We start from the raw sequence: 21,043 nt of genomic DNA, 5'->3' as shown, positions 1-21,043 counted from the left end.
AGCAGTGCGGCCCCTACGCATGTTTTTCCCCTAAGACCGGTGAGGCCATGCTATCATATTGCTAATAATTGCTCATCAGGTTTATAAGATGGCCACTTCACCAAATCACTAAGAAGAAGAAACTCAAACTCAAAACCAAGAGCAAAACCAAGACACCCCTATGATGAACCGACTCTTCCAACTTTTGCAACAACCCTCAGCCCCTAGAGTCGGGAATTTCAAACATTTTTAATCCGTTCATCCCCAGAGTTTGTAGGTTTGTCAGATGCGATTAAAGCTCAGTCCTGGTTGAGAGAAATGGAGAAGGCCTTTAAGTTAGCAGAGGTTAAGGACGATAAGAAAGCACAGTATGCAAGTTACTATCTTAAGGATGAGGCGAGTTACTGGTGGGAATCTACTAAGGCGTTGCTTGAAGGAGAAGCTATATCTTGGGAGAAGTTTATGAAGTTTTTTTTCGATAAATACTTACCAAGTTACATGCAAGATCAGTTAGAAATGAGGTTTTTGGATTTAAAGCAAGAGAATATGACAACAGATGAATATGAAGGTAAAGTTTTCAGAGTTAGCAAGGTTTGTGCCCGAGTATGTGAATACGGAAGCAAGGAAAGCTAAAAGGTTTCAACAAGGACTAAATCCATGGATACGTAGTCAAGTGGCTCTTCTTGAGATAAGGATTTATGCTGCTTTGGTACAGAAAGCTATGATCGTAGAAGGAGAAAAGAGAAGCAACTAAAAAAGGGAAAGTGAAGGAAAGAAAAGAAAGTTTGAGGATTTAGAACAAGATCAGGGAAGTTCCAAGTTTAGAGGGAAGTTTGGAAAGAATATGGGAAGTCCAAGTCAGAAATTCCAGAAGTTTAAGCCTGAAAATGGGAACCAAAAGAATCGTTTTCAGAAAACTGGTCAGCCAACAAAGGACAATAGACACCAGATTCAGGAATGCAAGATGTGCGGAAAGAGGCACCCATGAAGATGCAATAAGCTCATCGTGACGTGTTTCAAGTGTAATCAGAAAGGACATTATTCCTTTGAATGCACGAGTGGTTCGGGAAAGCCGGAGATGACTTATTTTAAGTGTGGGAAAGTTGGCCATATGGCAAGGAATTGCAAGGAGCCTGTACATAAGGCAAATGTTCTTAGGATTACTGGACCACCGCCTCCACCAGCACAAACATTTCAGCCAAGGGCGCGGACGTTTAATATAATAAGGAAAGATGCGGTGCAAAATGCGAATATGGTAGCAGGTTCGCTTGCTATAAATTCAGTAAAAGTCAAAGTGTTAATGGATTTTGGAGCTACTAAATCATTTATTTCTGGAAGTGTTATTGATAGAATAAAGTGTAACTTGATTATAGAAGTAGCAAATCAGGAAAGAGTTACTGTTGATAGAATTTGTCCCAATTGCGATATCGTTATAGAAGGTCAGCACTTTTCTGCTGACTTAATTCCGTTTAAGTTAGGAGAATTTTACATTATTCTCGGAATAGATTGGTTAGCAAACCATGATGCGCAAATCGAGTGTAGAAATAAGAAAGTGAAATTGAGAACCAAGAATGGAGCTGAAGTGATATTTAAAGGAAAGAGGCAAGATAATAATTTTCTAACGATAATTCAGACAAGGAGATTATTACGACAAGGATGCGAAGCTTACTTGGCTCATGTGAAGGATGTAGAGAAGGAATCCTTTAATATTGAGGATATTCCTGTGGTTAAAGAGTTTCCCGACATATTTCCCGATGAATTACCTGAACTACCTCCAGATCGAGAGATTGAATTCACGGTTGATTTGGCTCCTGGAGCAGAACTAGTTTTGAAAGCCCCTTATCGAATGACGCCCATTGAAATGAAGGAACTAGCGACGCAATTACAAGAATTGTTAGATAAAGGAGTTATTCGACCGAGTGTTTTCCCGTGGAGAGCACTAGTACTGTTCATCAAGAAGAAAGATGGAAGCATGAGATTGTGTATTGATTATCGCGAATTGAATAAGTTGACTATTAAGATAAGTGCCCTCTCCCGCGAATCGATGACTTATTTGATCAGCTAAATGGAGCTACTTGTTTCTGAAGGTCAATTTAAGATCAGGATATCATCAATTAATGATTAAGGCGGAAGATATACCCAAAACGGTGTTTCGAACAAGATATGGACACTATGAATTCTTGGTAATGGCGATTGGATTGACAAATGCGCCAGCTGCTTTTATGGAATTTATGAATAGAATATTCAAGAAATACATGGATAAGTTTGTGATAGTGTTTATCGACGACATATTGATTTACTCAAAGTCAGAAATGGAGCACATGGAGTATTTGAGGATTGCTTTGGAAATTCTGAGAAAAGAGAAATTGTATGTGAAATTTTCTAAATCTGAGTTTTGGTTGAAAGAAGTTCAGTTTCTTGGACATATAATCAATAGTGAAGGGATCAAAGTGGACCCTGCAAAGATTGAAGCTGTTATGAATTGGGGAAGACCAAAGACTCCAACGGAAGTGAGAAGCTTTTTGGGACTAGCTGGTTATTATCGATAATTCGTTCAGGATTTCTCTAAGATTGCAGTTCCCCTGACAAAGTTGACAAGGAAAAATGAAAAGTTTATTTGGACAGATAAGTGTGAAAAAAGCTTTCAAGAGCTGAAGAAAAGGTTAGTTTCTACACCAGTATTTGGTTTTTCCTGATGAGAAAGGCGAATTCGTGATATATAGCGATGCTTCGTATAAAGGATTAGGTTGTGTGTTGATGCAGCACGGAAAGGTGATAACATATGTGTTATAAAATACATGCCTGTACTTTAACAAGACTAAGACAATTTGTCAACCCTAAGTAAGTTGTATTGTTATCTAAATTTGTATTTTATACTTGTAACACTTAAAGTCTGTAAAAATGCAAAGGAGCAGACTGGAGTCTTTTTCCTTAAACAGTATCAAGCCTAAGGATTCTATCTGGAAGAAGATCAAGAAGATCATGCCTTAGAAGAATTTTGAAGAAGCTTGGAGTTGAATAAATCTGTTTGGAGAAAAATAGTCTAAGTCAAGATCTCTACAAGTCACAGATTTAATATTATAGAGAATTCATTTGAGAATTCCAGAATGGCTTATCGAGAAGTCCAGAATGGCTTATCGAGAAGTCATTCAAGTTGCAGAGAGTACCGACGGATGAGGAACATCCATCGGAATAGTAGTTTGGCTAGTCGATGGATGATTGCTGTTAGGCACATCCGTCGGGATACAATCATTACTCGACGGATGAGTAATATCCACCGGGATAGAAGAAATGAATGAATTCAGAGTGGAGAAGTCAGGAAATCTACTAGAGAACTCAGGAAGATATCGACAAGCAAAATTGAAGAACTGAAGATTGGAGATATCGACAAGTCATTCCTTCACTAGAAAACTTTGAGTTATCGACAAGTCTACATTCAGTAGAGAACTCTAAGTTATCGATAAGTCAAAGTGAAGATCTGAAAACTAGAGATTTCGACAAGCTGAAGACCTTACAAGCCAAACTCAATATGGAGTGCTAGAGATCTCGATAAGCCTATGTACTTATCGAGATGTCAAGTGTTCTATTAATTCAAACTGGAGATCTCGAGGTACAGTCTCAAAGTACAGAATTGCAGATTACTTCAATATCCAATATAAACAATCAACAAACAATCCAACAGCTGGATTGACAAGTCTACAAAAAGCAGCTTGAAGAGTGTGCAAGATCAATGGCAAAGATTAACTAACAGAGGAAGATTAAAGTGAACACAGGATGCTAAAGTTAGGCTAAGCCAGAAATGGAAGATTTGCTTTTCTATAAATAGAAATGACAAGTGACAGTTTAGAAAAGCTAATAGTATGTTTATTATCCACTGTGTAAACCAGCAGTTAACTGAGTTATAAAGTTAACATTGGTCCTTTAGTTAGATATAACAATTTAGTTCAAATCTCTTGTATCACTCTCAAGAAGAAGCTGAGCTCTTTAACATCAAAGAGATTAGAAATTTTGTAGCAAAACAGTCTTAATTTTTAATATAAAATTAAGTGAGTTTTGAAGATCCGTGTTCTTTATTTTCTGCAAGTTTAGATTCTGCATGAACACTTTTCTATACAAGATTTAATTTACTTTTTTCAACCATTAACTTTTAAGAAAAGCCTAAAATCAGAAAAACACATTCACCTCCCCATCTGTGTGTGATTCATTACCTAACAAGTGGTATCAGAGCAAAATCTAAAAGTAAATAGATTCAAGATCTTGGAAGAATGAATACACAGAAAATCAGTAGCATCAAAATTCCTACCTTTGACAAAGCTAACTACACTCTTTGGAAAAAGAAAATGATGTTATTAATCAGGATGTCCAATCCACTCCACATTTAGATCCTCAAGAATGGACCCTTCATTCCTATGGTAAGAGTTGAGGAATCTACAGATGGAGACATGGTCATACCAGCTCATTATGCTCCTAAAGATCCAGCTGAGTATTTTGACCCTGAAAAGGAGAAAGTCTCCCTGGATAGCAACTTGCAATTGATATTTATTGAGTCATTTGACAATGTGATATACAACAATATTGTTCACTGTGACACTGCCAAACAAATATGGGAGAAGATTGAAATACTCTGTGAAGGAACTGAGGAGGTTAGATCTAATCAAAGAAAGATACTGATTTCACAGTATGAGGGTTTCATGGCTAAGCCTAAGGAAAGCATTACTGATGTGTTTGAAAGATTCAATAAGCTGATAAATGACTTGCAGCTTCATGACAAATACTATGAAGCTGAAGAGGTGAATCTAAAGTTCTTTCTTACTCTCCCTGACCATTTGGAACAGAAAATCTCAGTAATCAGGAAGGGAGAGATGTAATAACCCCAAAATTTTGAACTCTTTGTAACCCTTATGAATAGTGTTTTTGATGATATTGCTGAATAAGAAAACTGTTCATGCCACACTATGTAGGGGTTCTGTTATGGATATTCTGAGATTTTATTGGTACTCTATAGGGTATATAAGTGTATGTAAAGATCGTCAGAATCCAATTCCGAACACTTTGATTTTTTTCCCGGAAATCCACTAGATACGGAAAGAATTGAGTATAAGGTAACAGGATAAAAAGGATTTAAATTAAAGGATTATAAGAGAGGATCCTAAAAGGAATATAATATATTGAGAAAGGTTAAGGGAACCTAAGTAATAAGATCCCGGGTATGATCCCTCAAACGATAAAAGAAAATGAAAGTTAAGCGAACCGTATAACAGATCATCGGTCATTAGGCAAACAATTAGGAAGTTAATCAAGGAGGTTAGGGATGATGAGGTCATACAACCAATAAGGAGAGGACAAGTAAGAGATGATGACACAATAAGGTGATGTAAGCATGACATAGGGAGGGAGGAGATGTGGTTGGTTTATAACCACACAAAGACAAGGTTAATAAGGTAATTAACCAAAACAAAAACAAAACTACATCCACCAAGCCAAAACAAATCATTCATCAAAACAAAAATTGTATTTCTCTTCACCAAGAACATTTGCTCTCGGCTTTTTCCATTTTCAAAGAGAAGATTTTTCAAAATCCAAGTTCTAAGCTTCCTAAATTGGTAAGATAATTCTCTAGGACTCCTTATGCATAGTTATGGCTATCTTATGAGTTTAAGCCTCCAATTCATTCTTAATCTTCTCCAAGAAATCAATGAAGAAGACAATGAATAGTGATTTCAAGGTTTTTAACTTGATTTTTCTTGTTTTTCCTTTAAGATCCAAGCATCCCTAAGACATCTCAAGGCTTCTTACGGCTTCCTAGCTACTCACATCACTTCAAGGAAGGTATATCATCTCCAAACCCTAGCTTTACTTTTTATATTAGGATGATTTTGGTTGTTATGGTAATAGAGTAGCTTAATGCTTGTTGGTTTAGAGTTTGGGTTGGAATGGTGGTGAATTGAATGTTGAAATCTTATGGTTTGGTTAAAGGACTTAAATATAGTTTAAATTCAAGTTTAAGAATAAGTATAATTGTAATATTGAGTTAATTGGGGCTGTTATGATGTATTGTGGATGGATGTTGGTTGTATGGTTGGATTGGGATTGATTGGTGGTTGTATTGGAATGGTATAAAATTGGGAAATCGCGTAAACATAGCCGTCGTAATGTCCGATTTACTTTAGACTGCTTTTGTTCATGACATTAGGACCCGAGAACTCCCTGCTAGGTTTTGACCATTGCCATGTTTAGATAGTTCATGTTACGAGCTTCGTTTTGATATGTGGTTCGTTTGATTCCGATGTACGGTTTAGGAGAAACGGCCGTTTTAAGTAGTGACGTTTCACGAACGAAACATTACCCCTCGCCTTACTTTGAAACATAGGTTAAAGACCTAAAAAGGGTTAATTAGTGTATGAAACAATTATGTTAAGTGTGTTAGGCAGTTAGTAAGACACTCGCGAAAGAATCGCCTTAAAACTCGTAATGGTTAATTTTTTAAAAATGGTGGAGCCAAGGGTACTCGAGTGACTTAAGAGAATCAGTAAGCGCAAAGCGAGCGTTAGAGTCTAATTCGGTTAAAGTATAGATTTACAAGTGACTTTAGTTTAATTCCAACTCACATGTTTTTATAGGTTACCAGACTCGTCCCGAGCCATTTGTAACCCCCAGTCGCTCAGGCAAGTTTTCTACCCGTATAACTGTTGTTGTGATGTATATGTGTATATCCATGATCTTGCGATAAATGCATATTTGTTATTAGCAAATTCTTGCGATATATTGTAGCATGTGATATGGTATATATGCATGCCTGTTTCATATTCTTGATTTATATATCTGTTGGTTCAATGCTTATAGTTGCATAATACCTATGCTAGAGATAAGCGGTATTTGAGTATACCCTTAGTATAGGGGATAAAAAGGTGAACTTTTTCTAAAACCGGGAGGCGAGGCTCCCGAGTATAATTTATATATATATATATATTTATATATATGTGGATATAGTTTTCAAAACTATTGATCGAATAAGGTTTATTCGATAACTTTATATTAATTAATGAATATTATTTAAATATTCATTCGAGGACCTATGACTCTGTTTATTATATTTAATGATTATTAATTGGATATTCATTGGAGGATGTATGACTCCGTTTATTTTATTTAATGAATATTATTTATAATATTCATTCGAGGTATTATGACTCCGCTTATTATTTAATAATATTCTTTATTTTATTAAAGAATAATGTTTCGATAATCAAACTTATTTTCGATTATTCAAATAAGGATAGTACTTTCATATAAGTATATCTTTGGTTATTTAATATCCATTTCAAGTATAAGTTTTAAAACATCTACTTTGATTATTTTTATAAGGATTATCTTTATGAGAATATTATTTAAATAATAATATTCAGATATTTTCTAATATATCGGGACTGATTTATTTTAATAAATCAGCAGTACTCCAAACATTCTTAAAATGTTTTCGAGTCTTCAAAATAATTTTTTTTAAGTTAGAGTGGACCCCAAAACTCATTTTTATATTTAAGATCTTCCTTTCAAAGGGGATTTATAAACTCGCTCAAAACCTGGGGGATCCAGCTCTGTGGTGCATTTTACATTCGCAACGTGGTTGCTGTTTTAAGAAAACAAATGAATTGATTACTTACCCAACGTTCGGGAAGTAAGCCCATCTAATTGAGTCGGCATAAGCGACAGGCTGGGGTACGGTCTATCAAAGTGTAAGTGGCTGGGTGGCAGTTCATCAATGCGTAAGAGGCCGGGTGGCGGTCCAGCACAAGGTCCTTATGTGGCCAGGGTGATGACCGGTGGGGGATTCATCCATCTACTAGTAGAAAAGGTTACTTATTGGTATATTTGCCTGATCAGCAAGATATCGGGTTTATGCCAAAATTCTTTTCCTTTCCAAAATTCATTGGATGTTACAAACTCTGTTCATACTTTACATAACAGAGGTTCCAGGAAATGTTTAAGAGATATATATGTGGATATATATCGGGACTAAATAAAGTATCTCGTAACTTTATTTCATTCAATAATATTTCAAAGATTGAATCTATTCAAGTCTTAACTTGTGGTCTCATCTATGGGATGGCCTTTTTAAACCTATAATACTTTGAACAGTGGTAGTTCAAGTAGCCTTATAAATGATATAAGTATAGTGAAGTATTTGGTAACTTCATCTTCCTTTAAGCTTATATCCAGTAAGTAATTATCTTACACTTGATAAAGGTTTTCAGTAAGTTATCTATTAGATACTTGCATTATTGATTACACTATATATTATCTTGTGAGCTGTAATGCTCACTCTTGCTTTATTTCTTCATCACATAACAACAGTTAGGAAAGATGGCCAGGCTCAAGCAGACCCAGCGCAAGAGCGTGGGAAGCGCCCCGCGCCTTCCCGTTGAGATCGTAGCTGCTATAGCTGCAGAGGTAGATCTATCTGTAGATCAGACATTCTACTTTTGAGAATCAATTATGTATAATTATAACTTGTGGCAGATAATGGCAATTAACTGTAAACTTATCAAGTAATCATTTTTGGTTGTAATAACTTTTAATTGTGGATTCAAGGACTTGTACTTATTTCAATTCCATCTCTGAGACTATAACGTGTGGTGGTGTGTGTTAGTGTGGGGTCACAGCATGAGGTTGTTTATTATTAATTAAGTTAAGTGATAATTGTGGGAAGAAAGACCGTGACGACCCGGATCTGGGGGTGTTACAGAAATGGTATCAAAGCTAAGCATTATAAACCTCAGAGATGATGCGACGATATAATAATAAACTCACAAAGATAATAAGAACTCTTGCCAAGTTCGTGGTCGGACTACTTAAAGTAGCACTGACAGTTAAAACCCTTACGGGAACCCTTATAAGTATCATGATAGTAACTTAGCTCGTTTAATGTGTAAGCGCATGAGATAGAGGACCCTGAGATGTTCGAGCGTGAGCATGATGAGGCACTGCTAGATGTCGAGGATCAGGAGGAGCCTGAGATGGAGGAGGATGAGGAGGACCCCTCAGAGGAGTTAGAGACATAGGTCATTACTATTTCAGATGAGGAGGACCCGGATGAGGTCCCAGTAGCTGAGGAGCGTGTCGGACCTATGGTAGTGTACACTGGTACCCCTTTACCCACACTCCCAGTGGTCAGAGCTCCTACCCCTCCACTACCATCCTGGAGCACTTATGATGACAGCTCTGAGACTGATACTCCCGAGCCTAGGCAGACCGAGGAGGCACCCCCAGCGGCTCCAGATTCACCACCTCTCGACCCTGCCCATAGGCAGTCTTTGTTAGCCCACGGCTATGTTCAGGATGTACTGAGGACCCGATTGGCTGTTACTGAGACCCGGCTGGATGAGGCCAGGAGGGAGTTGGATGCGGAGAGGGCGGGTAGGCGTACCCGAGCTTATGAGACCAGGGCTACTATACCCCGATCCTTGAGGAGGGAGCTGACGGGGATAGAGCTCACGTCCCGAGAGAGACTCAGATCGCTCCAGGGGGACAGGCATGGTAGGATCTCCAGGCGGCAGGCCGACTATATCTTCCGTCGTGCGATGGAAAGGGTATGGGAGCTGACCCACTCCGGTGTATGATTCAGGATTGATGATGGGATAGTCTAGTTGTCTAGTTAGTCGAGGCCTTAGTAAGAGCCAATTTTCCGGGATAGTTGACTTGTATATAGCATCCCTTTTTCAGACTAGACAGATAGACTCTTGTGTATCACTTTTGGGACAGATGGCTGTAGCACTGTTGTACTTTTGACCAGATCGAAACTATGTATTTCTCGCATTATATATATATTTGTTTCCTTTCGGTTCAGTTCCTTAGTGACGAGATCACTGTTTTTATCATTATTATTACTGCACTTCTTATTAGAACTGTCATAATATAATAGAATTGCGAGATACATTCTCCCCATTATAGAGCTGTGCAAGGCACAATGTTGTGCATGATTGTGACCTAACGTTGAATTTCCCAATAAATTTTTTTTATTATCAGTAGCATGCCGCCAAGAAAGATTGAAACTAGGGCGAACCCTGGGTCTGAGGACCAGGGAAGCCATAACCAGGATGATAGGAACCAGGAACACAGTGAAGAGGAAGACGAGGATTGTGTGGAACAGGATGACTCCCTGTATGAAGAGGAAGAGGAAACATATGATGTTGAGGGATTTGAGATAGAGGCTGAAGAAGGAGAAACTGAGGTTGAGCAACCAGTACCAAACCCAGGCATGGATCCCATGGGCCAGTTCATGCAACTACTAAGGCAGAACTTGGAACGTCAACCCAACCCACCCCCTCAAGGAAATAACAATGTTGTGGCAAACTCTTTCAGGGCTTTTAAGTCCCTTAAGCCCCCTGAGTTCCACGGATCAGCCGACCCAGTTGAGGCAAGGGCATGGTTAAAGGAAATGGAGAAATCCTTTGAGATTTTGAGTACCGATGAGGCACAGAAGACTGTATTTGCTACCTACCTTCTGAAAGGAGAGGCCAACTACTGGTGGGAGGCCAAGAAAAATATGGAGACAGATGCTATCATAACCTGGGAGAGATTCCGTCAGTTGTTTCTGGGAAAGTATTTCCCGAGGTTTATGGAAAACCAGATGGAGCTCAAGTTCCTGAAGCTAAAGCAGAATAACTTATCTGTAGCATAGTACGAAGAAAAATTTACTGAGTTATCAAGGTTTGTGCCAGAATTTGTGAGCACCGAGGAAAAGAAAGCTAGGAGGTTTCAGCAGGGACTAAAACCGTGGACTCAGAATAGGGTGGAAATCCTTGAGCTTACGGATTATGCCACTCTGGTGCAAAAGGCAACAATTATAGAAGCCGGAAGTGAACAGATGCAGAAGGAAAGAGAGAAGAAGGGAATAAAGAGGAAAAGTATGAGCATGGGTGGGGGTTCCGCAGGAAGGAGCTTCCCAACTAGATTTAATCGAGGAGCAGTGTCCCTACCGGGAAAGAACACTGGGTTTAAGCGGCCAATGAGCGTGAATGTGAGCCAGAGCGGCCAGAAGTCAAGAATGTCCTATTCCAACCAGTCTCGACCCCCATTGCCAGCCTGTAACACTTGTGGAAGGTTGCATTCTGGGGAGTGTAAAGGAAAGCCGGTAATCTGCTTCAAGTGTGGTCGAGAGGGTCACTATTCAGACAAGTGCACTTCGCCAACCCCCATTACCCGCCCAACCACCACTTGTCATCAGTGTGGACGTCCGGGTCATTGGAAGAGGGAATGCCCAATGAACAAACCAGCAGCTTCGGGAGCAAGCAGGGCTGCTTCTAATAAGCCACCTACTGCAAGGACTTTCAACATGACAATCCAGGATGCTATGAAAGATTCAGATGTGATAGCTGGTACCCTTTCTCTAAATTCAGTCAGTGCAAATGTTTTATTTGATTCAGGAGCAACTAAATCTTTTATATCAAGGGACTTTGCGCGTAAATTAAGACTTAAAGCTGAACCCTTGATAGAGCCCTTACAAGTAGAAATAGCCAACCATGAAGTTATTCTTGTTAATCTGATTCACCCCGCCTGTGAGTTAGGCATAGAGGGACAATCTTTCAGTGTTGATCTGATTCCTTTTAAGTTAGGGGAATTTGATATAATTTTGGGAATGGACTGGCTATCTAGCAATGATGCTCAGATAGACTGTAAGGGGAAGAAAGTTAAGTTGAATATTCCAGGAAAGAAAGAAGTCATATTTAGGGGAAAGAGGCAGACGCATAAATTTTTGACCATGGCCCAGGCCAGAAGGATGCTACGAAAAGGAAACGAGGCTTACCTAGCCTATGTGGTAGACACGCAAAAGGAGGTGCCCAACTTACAAGATATTCCAGTAGTCAACGAATTTGAAGATGTATTCCCACAAGACCTTCCGGGATTACCACCCGATAGAGTGATTGAATTTGCGATTGAGTTGGCCCCAGGGACGGTGCCAGTTTCAAAAGCACCTTACCGATTAGCCCCGTTAGAAATGAAGGAATTAACTATCCAATTGCAGGAACTTTTGGATAAGGATATGATAAGACCCAGTGTGTCTCCATGGGGAGCACCAGTTTTATTTGTTAAGAAGAAAGATGGGAGCATGAGGCTGTGCATCGACTATCGAGAGTTGAACAAGCTAACCATAAAGAACAGGTACCCGTTACCTAGAATAGACGATCTGTTCGACCAGCTAAAGGATGCTGTTTATTTTTCCAAGATTGACCTGAGAACTGGATATCACCAACTAAAGATTAAACCCGAAGATATCCCCAAGACAGCATTCCGTACCAGGTATGGGCATTATGAGTTCTTGGTAATGTCCTTTGGATTAACCAATGCCCCAGCGGCTTTCATGGATTTAATGAATAGAGTATTTAAGAAGTACTTAGACAAGTGTGTGATAGTTTTTATCGATGATATCTTAATCTACTCAAGGACTGAGGCAGAACATGCAGAGCATTTGAGGATAGCTCTAGGAATACTCAGAGAGGAACAATTATATGCCAAATTCTCGAAGTGTGAATTCTGGCGGAATGAAGTACAGTTTTTAGGACATGTGATCAATAAAGAAGGAGTATTGGTCGACCCCTCCAAGATAGAGGCGGTCTCAAATTGGGAAAGGCCAACCACACCCACAGAAGTAAGGAGTTTCATAGGATTGGCCGGCTACTATCGTAGATTTGTACAGGACTTTGCGAAGATCGCAGCCCCTTTGATACGACTTACTTGTAAGACAGAGAAGTTTGAATGGACGGAAAAATGCGAGAACAGTTTTCAAGAATTAAAGAAAAAATTGGTAACGGCCCCGGTGTTGGCATTGCCAGACAGAAAAGGAGATTTTGTGATATATAGTGACGCGTCGCACAAAGGATTAGGGTGTGTGCTTATGCAACACGGTAAGGTGATTGCGTATGCATCGAGACAACTGAAGGAATACGAGATTAGATATCCTACCCATGATCTTGAGCTAGCGGCAATAGTTTTTGCCTTAAAAATTTGGAGGCACTACTTGTATGGAGAGAAGTGCGAGATTTTCACAGACCATAAGAGCCTCAAGTACATATTTACGCAGAAAGAGCTCAACATGCGCCAGAGGAGATGGTTAGAGCTAATCAAGGACTATGATTGTGAGATTCTCTATCATCTGGGGAAAGCCAATGTGGTGGCTGATGCCCTTAGTAGAAAGGAAAGACTCAGAATGATAACGACTTCGGAAGAATTGATAAGGGATTTTGAGAGAATGGAAATAGAAGTAAAGGTAACCGGAACCGGAACTGAAAAGCTTTTTGAGATCTCAATGCAGCCAGAGTTATTGGAAAAGATCAGATTGTGCCAAGAGAAAATAATGAATGAAGGCAGAGAGTCAATGACTGGAGAGGAGATCCATACTGAGAAAGATGATAAAGGGATAATGAGGTACTCCTACCGGATTTGGGTTCCGAACGTTCAAGAGCTTAAAGATGAGATTTTGGATGAAAGCCATAGTTCAAGGTATTCCATTCACCCGGGAAGCACCAAGATGTATAGGGATTTGAAGGAGTATTTCTGGTGGCCCAACATGAAGAGGGATGTAGCAGAATGGGTGAGCAAATGTTTGACTTGCCAAAGAGTAAAGGCAGAGCACCAGAGACCCAGTGGACTTTTACGACCCCTGGAGATTCCCGAATGGAAATGAGAACAGATAGCGATGGATTTTGTTGTAGGCTTGCCAAGGACGAAAGCCAATCATGACGCCATATGGGTAATTATAGACCGACTGACAAAGTCAGCTCATTTCATTCCTATCAATGAGAGATACACAGTCGATAGACTGGTGGACATTGACCTTAAGGAAATAGTGACGCGACATGGAGTCCCAGCGTCCATTGTCTCAGACCAAGACCCCAGATTCAACTCCAGATTTTGGAGGAGCTTTCAAGAATGTGCGGGGACCAAGTTAAATATGAGTACCGCGTACTATCCCCAGACGGATAGGCAGAGTGAAAGGACCATCCAGACACTAGAGGATATGTTGAGAGTCTGTGCAATAGACTTTAAAGGAAGTCGGGATGATCACTTGCCGTTGATCGAGTTTTCTTATAACAATAGCTTTCATGCTAGCATCGGAATGCCGCCTTATGAGGCCCTGTACGGAAGAAGGTGTCGATCTCCCTTATACTGGGATGAAGTAGGGGAGCGGAAGATGCTCGGACCCGAAGTGGTCCAAAGGACCAAAGACATAGTGGATCTTATCAGAGGGCGGCTTGTAGCAGCCCAAGACAGACAGAAGAAATATGCAGACCTAGCCCGAAAGGACAAGGAGTATGAAGTAGGGGACTTAGGACTACTAAAAGTATCCCCTTGGAAGGGGTTAATGAGATTCGGAAAGAAAGGAAAACTAAGCCCAAGATACATTGGACCTTTTGAGATGCTAAGACGGATTGGGAAGTTAGCTTACGAGCTAGCCTTACCCCCGAACCTACAACAAGTTCATAATGTGTTCCATGTGTCAATGCTAAGGAAGTATCATCGGGATGCCAGACACATAGTGGAGTACGAGCATGTGGATATGCAACCAGATCTGACTCACGTGGAGAAACCAGTAAAGATTATGGATAAGAAGGAGCAGGTGCTTCGGAACAAAGTGATCAAGCTAGTCAGAGTGCTATGGCAGAATCATAATGTAGAAGAATCAACTTGGGAACTAGAGAGCGCAATGCTAGAAAAGTACCCCCAATTGTTTTCTATTTGATTCCGGGACGGAATCCTTTTAAGGAGGGGAGACTGTAATAACCCCAAAATTTTGAACTCTTTGTAACCCTTATGAATAGTGTTTTTGCTGATATTGCTGAATAAGAAAACTGTTCATGCCACACTATGTAGGGGTTCTGTTATGGATATTCTGAGATTTTATTGGTACTCTATAGGGTATATAAGTGTATGTAAAGATCGTCAGAATCCAATTCCGAACACTTTGATTTTTTTCCCGGAAATCCACTAGATACGGAAAGAATTGAGTATAAGGTAACAGGATAAAAATGATTTAAATTAAAGGATTATAAGAGAGGATCATAAAAGGAATATAATATATTGAGAAAGGTTAAGGGAACCTAAGTAATAAGATCCCAGGTATGATCCCTCAAATGATAAACGAAAACAAAAGTTAAGCGAACCGTATAACAGATCAGCGGTCATTAGGCAAACAATTAGGAAGTTAATCAAGGAGGTTAGGGATGATGAGGTCATCCAACCAATAAGGAGAGGACAAATAAGAGATGATGACACAATAAGGTGATGTAAGCATGACATAGGGAGGGAGGAGATGTGGTTGGTTTATAACCACACAAAGACAAGGTTAATAAGGTAATTAACCAAAACAAAAACAAAACTACATCCACCAAGCCAAAACAAATCATTTCATCAAAACAAAAATTGTATTTCTCTTCACCAAGAACATCTGCTCTCGGCTTTTTCCATTTTCAAAGAGAAGATTTTTCAAAGTCCAAGTTCCAAGCTTCCTAAATTGGTAAGATAATTCTCTAGTACTCCTCATGCATAGTTATGGCTATCTTATGAGTTTAAGCCTCCAATTTATTCTTAATCTTCTCCAAGAAATCAATGACGAAGACAATGAATAGTGATTTCAAGGTTTTTAACTTGATTTTTCTTGTTTTTCCTTTAAGATCCAAGCATCCCTAAGACATCTCAAGGCTTCTTAAGGCTTCCTAGCTACTCACATCACTTCAAGGAAGGTATATCATCTCCAAACCCTAGCTTTACTTTTTATATTAGGATGATTTTGGTTGTTATGGTAATAGAGTAGCTTAATGCTTGTTGGTTTAGAGTTTGGGTTGGAATGGTGGTGAATTGAATGTTGAAATCTTATGATTTGGTTAAAGGACTTAAGTATAGTTTAAATTCAAGTTTAAGAATAAGTATAATTGTAATATTGAGTTGATTGGGGCTGTTATGATGTATTGTGGATGGATGTTGGTTGTATGGATGGATTGGGATTGATTGGTGGTTGTATTGGAATGGTATAAAATTGGGAAATCGCGTAAACATAGCCGTCGTAATGTCCGATTTACTTTAGACTGCTTTTGTTCATAACATTAGGACCCGAGAACTCCCTGCTACGTTTTGACCATTGCCATGTTTAAATAGTTCATGTTACGAGCTTCGTTTTGATATGTGGTTCGTTTGATTCCGATGTACGGTTTAGGAGAAACGGCCGTTTTAAGTAACGACATTTGGCGAACGAAACATTACCCCTCGCCTTACTTTGAAACATAGGTTAAAGACCTAAAAAGGGTTAATTAATGTATGAAACAATTATGTTAAGTGTGTTAGGCAGTTAGTAAGACACTCGCGAAAGAATCGCCTTAAAACTCATAATGGTTAATTTATTAAAAATGGTGGAGCCGAGGGTACTCGAGTGACTTAAGAGAATGAGTAAGCGCAAAGCGAGCGTTAGAGTCTAATTTGGTTAAAGTATAGATTTACAAGTGACTTTGGTTTAATTCCAACTCACATGTTGTTTATAGGTTACCAGACTCGTCCCGAGCCATTTGTAACCCCCAGTCGCTCAGGCAAGTTTTCTACCTGTATAACTGTTGTTGTGATGTATATGTGTATATGCATGATCTTGCGATAAATGCATATTTGTTATTAGCAATTTTTTGCGATATATTGTAGCATGTGATATGGTATATATGCATGCCTGTTTCATATTCTTGATTTATATATCTGTTGGTTCAATGCTTATATTTGCATAATACCTATGCTAGAGATAAGCGGTATTTGAGTATACCCTTAGTATAGGGGATAAAAAGGTGAACTTTTTCTAAAACCGGGAGGCGAGGCTCCCGAGTATAATTTATATATATATATATATATATATATATATATATATATATATATATATATATATATGGATATATTTTTCAAAACTATTGATCGAATAAGGTTTATTCGATAACTTTATATTAATTAATGAATATTATTTGAATATTCATTCGAGGACTTATGACTCTGTTTATTATATTTAATGATTATTAATTGGATATTCATTGGAGGATGTATGACTCTGTTTATTTTATTTAATGAATATTATTTATAATATTCATTCGAGGTATTATGACTCCGCTTATTATTTAATAATATTCTTTATTTTATTAAAGAATAATGTTTCGATAATCAAACTTATTTTCGATTATTCAAATAAGGATAGTACTTTCATATAAGTATATCTTTGGTTATTTAATATCCATTTCAAGTATAAGTTTTAAAACTTCTATTTCGATTATTTTTATAAGGATTATCTTTATGAGAATATTATTTAAATAATAATATTCAGATATTTTCTAATATATCGGGACTGATTTATTTTAATAAATCAGCAGTACTCCAAACATTCTTAAAATGTTTTCGAGTCTTCAAAATGATTTTTTTTAAGTTAGAGTGGACCCCAAAACTCATTTTTATATTTAAGATCTTCCTTTCAAAGGGGATTTAAATACTCGCTCAAAACCTGGGGGATCCAGCTCTGTGGTGCATTTTACATTCGCAACGTGGTTGCTGTTTTAAGAAAATAAATGAATTGATTACTTACCCAACGTTCGGGAAGTAAGCCCATCTAATTGAGTCGGCATAAGCGACAGGCCGGGGTACGGTCTATCAAAGTGTAAGTGGCTGGGTGGCAGTCCATCAACGCGTAAGAGGCCGGGTGGCGGTCCAGCACAAGGTCCTTATGTGGCCAGGGTGATGACCGGTGGGGGATTCATCCATCTACTAGTAGAAAAGGTTACTTATTGGTATCTTTGCCTGATCAGCAAGATATCGGGTTTATGCCAAAATTCTTTTCCTTTCCAAAATTCATTGGATGTTACAAACTCTGTTCATACTTTACATAACAGAGGTTCCAGGAAATGTTTAAGAGATATATATGTGGATATATATCGGGACTAAATAAAGTATCTCGTAACTTTATTTCATTCAATAATATTTCAAAGATTGAATCTATTCAAGTCTTAACTTGTGGTCTCATCTATGGGACGACCTTTTTAAACCTATAATACTTTGAACAGTGGTAGTTCAAGTAGCCTTATAAATGATATAAGTATAGTGAAGTATTTGGTAACTTCATCTTCCTTTAAGCTTATATCCAGTAAGTAATTATCTTACACTTGATAAAGGTTTTCAGTAAGTTATCTATTAGATACTTGCATTATTGATTACACTATATATTATCTTGCGAGCTATAATGCTCACTCTTGCTTTATTTCTTCATCACACAATAACAGTTAGGAAAGATGGCCAGGCTCAAGCAGACCCAGCGCAAGAGCGTGGGAAGCGCCCCGCGCCTTCCCATTGAGATCGTAGCTGCTATAGCTGCAGAGGTAGATCTATCTGTAGATCAGACATTCTACTTTTGAGAATCAATTATGTATAATTATAACTTGTGGCAGATAATGGCAATTAACTGTAAACTTATCAAGTAATCATTTTGGGTTGTAATAACTTTTAATTGTGGATTCAAGGACTTGTACTTATTTCAATTCCATCTCTGAGACTATGACGTGTGGTGGTGTGTGTTAGTGTGGGGTCACAGCATGAGGTTGTTTATTATTAATTAAGTTAAGTGATAATTGTGGGAAGAAAGACCGTGACGACCCGGATCCCTGACCCCGGATCTGGGGGTGTTACAAGAGACTTGAGTAGAATAACTGTAGAAGTTCTATATGGAATTCTCAAAACATATGAACTAGAGATGATTCAAAGGCAATCATTGAGGTCTGGTCAAGGACATGTTATGGATGGCTCAAGTGCTTTAATTATAAATGAAATCCAATCCTTCAATGATGAACTAAGATCTCAAACTTCAGTTGCCTCAACAAGTGGGCAGAGAACAAATGATTTATAGGAGTATGTCATACTAGAGTTGGAAAAGGATGAGTTCTACACTCTTGAAGAACTGGATGAGCTAGATCAGTCAATGGCCTATTTAGCTAGAAAATTCTCTAACATTAGAGTAAAGAAGCCAAGGTACTTCAGAAGTAAAGGACAATCTTTCAACAAAGACAACAGCTGGAAAGAGAAAGGGAAGTATAATTCTGACAGCGAGAGTGGTTACAAAACTGGATCTGTTGACAGATCTAATATAAGGTGCTTCAATTGTGATGAACTAGGCCACTTTGCTACAGAATGCAGGAAACCTAAGAAGGCAAAGAAAGACAAAGCTTATCTTGAACTGGAAGCAAAGTATGAAGCTCTTCTGAAAAAGCAACAGAGCAAAGCTTACATTGCGGAGGGAAAGAGTTGGGATGATTCAGATAATGATGAAGATGAGGAAGTTGGAAACTATGCCCTAATGGCTTTGGAGCAAGGTGAATCATCCTCATCAAAAGTACATACACCAACTCTTACCACTATTGATTTAAACGTGAATCAATACAAGGAAACTGTTGAAAAGATGAGCACATAAATATTTCACATTCACACAAGCATGGTTGCTGCTAATGAAGAAGTTAGCAGATTAACAAAGATAAATAAGAAACTCGAGAGTGAGAAGTAAGAAACTGAATTGTTGCTAGTTGAGCTTGAAGATTTAAAACAAGAAAATGCTTATGTCAAGAACAAGCTCAAGTGTGCAAATAAAATTGAAGCAGTGTTAAGGGAAAAGCTAGAAAAGAATGAACTAAAGATGAAATCTTTCAGAAATGCATCTGAACTGGTCATACAGTATCATGAGAAGAATAAGCCATGTACAAACATTGCTATTGGCCTTGACTATGATGACATGAGTGACAAAAAGAAAACTGTAGGTGACAAAGGGAAAGCAAAGAAGATTGAGAATGTTCCAACCTTTTTGAAAGAGGTTAATGCACCTATATTCAAAGCATGTGTAGTCAACTTCAGTAAAGAAGAATTGATTATCAAGAAATAAATTATTGATGAAGATAAAGAGAAGAAAACCGAAGAATCAGTTCAGCTTCCAATACTGAAGAGAAGCTCATGAACAAACAAAGTCCCAAGACTCCTGTTCAAGAAACCAAAACTGAAGATGCAAGAAAGAGAAAGAAAAATAGAAATGAGAAAATAGGGATAAACAAAAGCAATAATTTTGCTTATGTTGCAAATGCTCCTAGAAAGAAGTGTGAAAATGTGGCTCTTCTAATCATCTAACTCACCTTTGTAAAAAGGTTGTTAGCAAGCCAGCTGAAGTAACTTGCAAATACAATGAAGCAAATTCAAATGATCCCTATTCATTCTGTAACAAGTTTGACTGCATCCCTTGCAACATGAAGGTAATGAAGAGTTGCCACAAACTGAGAGTAGACCTTAAAGAATCAAGAAATGAGTCCACATCAGAAGGAAAACATGCACAACAGTCATTGAATTCCGTTTCTTCTAAAATAACTCATTCTACTTCTACTGAACAAGTTAACAAGAAGAAACTACCCAACACTGCTGGGGTTTCCAAACACACTTAAGACTCATTGTGTGCAGGGCAAGTGAAGAAATCATCTGGATCATAGACAATGGATATTACAGGCATATGACTGGTGGTAAAGCCCTGCTATCACAGTTTGAGGAGAAAGCTGGCCCATTGGTGATCTTTGGAGATAACAACAAAGGATTCAAAATGGGATATGGCAAGATTGTTCTAAAAATGTTGCCTTTAAATGATGTAGCATTGGTAGCTGATCTTGAAGTGAGTCTTTTCAGAATTAGCATATTGTAGACAATGGTCTCAAGTCTTATTCAACAAGAAGAATGCACTGTTATCAGCAAGAAAACTGGTGAAGTTGCTCTAAAAGGAACAAGGAAAGGAAGCTTGTTTGTTGAAGATTTTGACTCAACAAATAAGGATGGTATTTGTTACTTCTACACCAAGGTATCAGGAGAAATAAACAAGCTCTGGCTTAAAAATCTGTCTCACTTGATTTTCAAGAAAATTAACACCTTGTCAAAAAGGAGTTGGTAAGAGACATGCCTAAGATGGAGCTTGCTCAAGTTGAAGTTTGTGAAATCTGTCAGACTAAGGAAATAAAGAAACTACTCAATAAGAAAATCATGG

General features: G+C 38.3%; 1 protein-coding gene across 1 annotated transcript in view; it reads left to right on the top strand.

Annotated features, from left to right (window-relative positions):
* Nucleotides 1-1,057: 1,057 nt before the first annotated feature.
* The window catches only part of LOC141695762 (uncharacterized), a 31,989-nt gene continuing 12,003 nt past the window's right edge, over nt 1,058-21,043 (top strand). The window contains exon 1 of the mRNA XM_074499982.1: nt 1,058-1,804. Coding sequence (XP_074356083.1) covers nt 1,058-1,804 — 747 coding nt within the window. The remainder of the gene's footprint in view (nt 1,805-21,043) is intronic.

The sequence above is a fragment of the Apium graveolens genome, chromosome 11, assembly GCF_009905375.1.
Source record: "Apium graveolens cultivar Ventura chromosome 11, ASM990537v1, whole genome shotgun sequence".
Taxonomy (NCBI): Eukaryota; Viridiplantae; Streptophyta; class Magnoliopsida; order Apiales; family Apiaceae; genus Apium; species Apium graveolens.
Note: the sequence above shows the minus strand (reverse complement) of the source record. Positions and strands in the feature narration are given on the sequence as shown.